This window comes from Buceros rhinoceros, unplaced genomic scaffold, assembly GCF_000710305.1.
Source record: "Buceros rhinoceros silvestris isolate BGI_N320 unplaced genomic scaffold, ASM71030v1 scaffold11922, whole genome shotgun sequence".
NCBI classification, from domain to species: Eukaryota; Metazoa; Chordata; class Aves; order Bucerotiformes; family Bucerotidae; genus Buceros; species Buceros rhinoceros.
The window spans coordinates 32,279-37,129 of record NW_010400714.1 but is presented as its reverse complement, the minus strand read 5'-3'; the positions used below and the strand labels follow the sequence as shown (position 1 = coordinate 37,129).

The window sequence follows — 4,851 nt, the reverse complement described above, 5'->3', positions numbered from 1 at the left end:
AGGCTTCCTGCTTCATCCCCTGCTTCCCTGCTTTACCCGGACGCATCCCTCAGCTCTAAACAGTCCAGGAATTACTCTGAGACAGGCACCTGGGCTCCCTGCCTAGTGAGAGGGATGGAGGGAGGAGAGGTCAATCTTGTCCCTGCAGGTCTGAGACAGTCTTTGGCTGCACTGAGCCCACAGGGGACTCGGGTTCTAACTGTCATCAACTGTATCCTGGGCTGCTTCGTAAGAAGCATGGCCAGCAAAGCGAGGAAAGTCGATTCTCACCCTCTACTCTGCTCTTATGAGACCCGTACCTGGAGAACTGCATCCAGCTCTGGAGTCTTCAGCACGAGGAAGACACAGACCTGTCAGAGCGGGTCCAGAGGAGGGTCACAAAACTTACCAGAGGGATGGAACATCTCTCTATGCAGAAAGGCTGAGAGAGTTGGGGTTGTTCAGCCTGGAGAAGGGAGGGCTCTGGGGAGATCATATTGCGGCCTTTCAATATATAAAGACAGAGAAAGGTTTTTTTCTAAGACCCATAGTGACAGGACAGGGGGAAATGGTTTTAAACTGCAAGAGGGTAGATTTAGAGTGGGTATGAGTAGTTGGGATTTGCCTTCGAAAGTAGTTTTTGCAGTTTGTCTTCAGTCTGTGTTTACTCCTAGAGCATCTACAACCTTCGGTGTCTGGGCAGTGACATGGTGGTGAAGCAGAAAGGGGTGAGGACACTGTGTTCATTAGGTCTCATTTCTCTTGGGTTAACTTCAGACACCCCTGCAGTCCCTGCAGTGAGGCAAGGATTGCTCAAGTGTCAGACAGCCACTCCTGCACAGACACAAGCAGGCAGGATGAAAGTGGAGATGAATGAGCCATGCAGGTGTGACGTTCATACAAGATCTTGGCCTTTTGCAGGCTCTTATTATTTAACCACCACCTATGGGGCCTTGGAGCACATCAAGAACTATGACAAAATCACCATCACGCGGCAGCTGAGCACGGAGGTACAGGACTCCATCCATCGCTGGGAGCGACGGAGGACGCTGAACAAAGCCCGGGCTTCCCGCTCATCAGTGCAGGTAGCTGGCATTACTTTCCAGGGAAAAAGCCTGGAAGATGAACATGGTCTCTACATACTTACTAATTTTTAACATGATAATTATTTTAAAACAAAATTAACACAATTTACTATTAATACATGAGAGTACATACAGTGCAAGATTTCCAAATCTTAAAAAAACCACACCTCATTTAAAATACATGTTCCTTAAAAAATGCATTTGGAAGTCTTGAAGTACCTCCATAATAACATAAAGAAGACTGCAGAGTGATTTTGTTGTTCATTCTCAAAGGATACATCCTAGGAGTCGTCACATGTGGAGAGCTGTGGCAGGGAGGCAGGGACCCCCCTCTGCTCCTTGTCCTTAGGGCCTGGAGACATCCTGGGCTAAGCTGAGGAGATGTGAGCAGGCTACACAGGGTTGGTTCCTAGGTGGCATAAAGCTATAGGAGAACCCGAGACACATCCCAGGGGACGGGCAGACAATCATCTTCCAGAGCCTGGCTTCTCCTGTCGGACAGCCGGGCCGACCAAGTAACACCTGGCTAGCTTTGAAGCCCACGCTGTGTATGGCCTGGCGAGGATGTCCCCGTGCACCAGCGAGACGGGCTCCCAGGAGGGATGCTCTGGCTCTCCAGCCATTGTGAGGCTGGGTGTAGGACCAGGCAGGCAGGATGTCCTGTGATCAAATTATCACCCACAGGGAGGCAGCAAAGGCCACGTCTCGGGTTCTGAAAAGCCGCCACAGTGCAGAACTGAAAGTTGTGGATGCTGAGGCGAAAGTCCGGGGAAAGTCTCCTGAGGGAGAGGTACATGCACTCCACACAGCCCCGTGAAAGCATGGGGTTTAACATGCTTCCTACCGCAGTCAAAACCGTCCCTGATCATCTCAGAACGTGTGGATGGTGGCTGAGACACATCGAATACCCATCCAGCCCCAAGCGCTGCTCTGGCCGTAGCTAGGAGCAAGTACTTGGCATGGAGCATAACAGCTGGGCCAGCAAATGCCGTATTTCCCCCACAAGATTGCCACCGCCTCCAGCAGCGTAGAGGCCTCTTTCTGTTCCTTTAAATGAGGGGCAATATCAGGGCCATGTGAGCCCATCCTGGCAGAGATAAACATCTTGCTGAGGTGTTCGCATGCCCCTGCGCGCTCCTCTGGCTGCCTTGCTCATCCACTGTGATGCTCCATAAAGGCAGTTTGGAAACCCATAGTCCAAATATTTGGCAGATTTTCACTTCTGCTGGGAAACTTGAGTATTTTTTCACCAAAATGGCTGGAAATTTTTTTAAACTTCACAGGTGCAAATTAAACACACAGGTTCCACTATGACCAAAGGTTCTCTAGATTCTGTTCCTCTTGAGTTTGGCAAGGGGAAATGAGTCCAAATAGTCCATGCTGCCTCAGACAGAATACAAGTAGATCACCTCCTTGGCATAACTTCTGCTGTTTCCTTACTGATGGAAGGAAGTTTGGAGAACACACTCTCAAGGGTGCTGTTCGGGTGATGGTGGAATTACAAAGGTCACCGCACTACCAGCCCTTTCCCATTTTTGTGAGGCAAAGGCATTTCAAGCCAGATCTCTGAAGTTTTTGGTTTGTTATTCTGGTTTGTTACTTCTTTGCATCCTTTTTCTTCAAGAGCTCTAGAAAAGTGGGAGAAGGAACTCTTGCAGATTGCTCGCTAAGAATACTCACCAAAATAAGAAAAAAGTTTCGACTTATGTGCCTTTACAGGGCTAATTATTTGTTTAAGCGTTTGTTAGTTTAAGTATCTGCTGCTTCAAAGCTTGTTCATCAGAGGGGAGAAAGGAGAGAATAACTAGGGCGTTGGAGAATGATTGGAGGATGTTTGGAAGCATTTAGGAATGGTGGGTGGCTAGAGGCTTGGGGCTGAATCCTGCCTCTTTCAGTCCTAAGGCACTGTGCTAACTGCAAGATCTATCCATGTGTTTCTCTGCAGGATTTCATCTCTATCTCCTTCCTGGAAATCGGTGCTCAGTCAAGGACACTTGCTTCCCAGAACGACACCACAGCTGAGCAGCTGAGCCAGCAGTGTGCTGAAAAGTTTGAAGTCTCCCATCCCAAGAACTATGGACTCTTCGTTTATGTCGATGACCAGTGGCTGCAGCTGGCCAAAGATGCCCTTCCTCACCGTATCAAAGCCTCTCTGCTGAAGAGTGAAACCAAGAAAGATTTCCATTTTATTTATAAACCAATAGACCATAAAACCCCCCCAGTTCCAATTGTCAGAGAGTCAGACTTTTCCTAAAGGCTGAGCTGCTCTTTTGTGGTTTTGCCATCATGCTGGAAGGGCTGGATAGTTTAGCTTGTGAGATCCTCTGATATTTGCAGACCTCGGAAGGTCTCTGGAGCATGACCTTCAACACAGGGCAGATGTGTTGTTGTAGATGCTGTCTAAACACAGGGCATTTCTCAGCAGAGGTCATTTCAGAAATAAAAGGAGCATCCAGGAGAACGCTGATCGTCTCAAAAACTTGAAGTATCAAACCTCAGAACCTCCTGCTGGCAACCAGCCAACGTCACAGAATGTAAATGGGCAGTAGAGAAAATCCAGAGCTCTTGCAGAAAAGAGGACATTTACTCCGTGATAGATTATGGCAGGAGGAATCATCCCTGTGCTCTGTGCAAAAGGCCTGTGAAAGGTCTGCACACAGCTCAATCTGTTTGGAGGTAAGACTGCATTTATGCCAGTGTGAATAAACCAAGTGATGTATTCAGTGGAACAGGGTTGCCACCTGTAGCAGAGCTCCATCTCTGTCTATCTACAACACGTCATTGCCTTTGAAATCCACTTGATCACCGACCATGCAAGATGATCCCGTACATTCACTAAGAATACACTTTCTGCCATCTGTTCGTCCTGGAAATCAGGTAGCATAGGCAATTTCATCAATGTACTTTTCTTAAAGATTGAAAGTCTTCACCATCAGTTTTACGTGTACAGCAGTTTTAATCACATTGGTTGTATGATAGTGTCTGGTTAATTGTATATTTATTCCCATGTGTGATATGGTGCAATTATTTTAAAACAAGCATTTGTAAAGAACTTAATAATTTGCCCAGTGTACAAACTAGATTAAAACTTGAAAGACAAAAAGACTTTCCCGTCCCTTTTTACCCGGTTGTCGTTTTATCTAGTGGTTCATATCCACAAGTCCCACTAAGTTATTCCTTCAATAAATTCAGGCTGTTGCAGATAGAACTGGCTAGTTTTCCTCTGTACCTGTGCTTTCAGTTATTCAGTTATTGCAGACTTAAATTTCCCTGCAAACCTAAGTTCCCACCAAATAAATCAAACCAATGCAAGAATGCATTTCATGACATTTGAAAACAGTTTTCCTGACTGGATAATCGAAGTGGGAGCCTTAATTGCAAGACATATCCATATCTTCTGGGTGCCTTCATTCAGGCAAGATTCTCTCTACGAGCACAAGAGACTGAGTTGGCTGCATCAAGAGGCGAGAAACCTCCACAGTAGCAACACAAACTTGGTATCAGGCCTGGCAAAGCTCTGGTTAGGAAGAAGGGGTGTTTTACTGTGGGTTTTGCTCAAAGCTGCTATTGTTTCCTCCGATTAACATTCAAAATAGAACTGGGACATGTTCAGCCAAGTTGCCCAAGGTCCCTGCCTCACTCCTGAAGCTCCAAAGGTGGAATGGTCACTCTCTCAGTCTGTGGGGCTTGAAATGTCTGTGTCTGTGTGTCCCATCTGTGGTGCGTGCTGGAAACCTGCGTACAGATAGCAAACCAGTGCTGCACATCTGCCAGCTTGGGCTGCCTG

At 47.0% G+C, this 4,851-nt stretch overlaps 1 protein-coding gene across 1 annotated transcript; it reads left to right on the top strand.

Annotated features, from left to right (window-relative positions):
• Nucleotides 1–900: 900 nt before the first annotated feature.
• On the top strand, nucleotides 901–3,318 carry RIN3 (Ras and Rab interactor 3; the record flags this gene model as incomplete). The annotated part of the gene is made up of 2 exons (XM_010131994.1): nucleotides 901–1,064; nucleotides 3,010–3,318. Coding segments are annotated over 2 exons (473 nt in total), but the record flags the coding sequence as incomplete, so codon positions are not given.
• Between the last annotated feature and the right edge of the window lie 1,533 nt (nucleotides 3,319–4,851).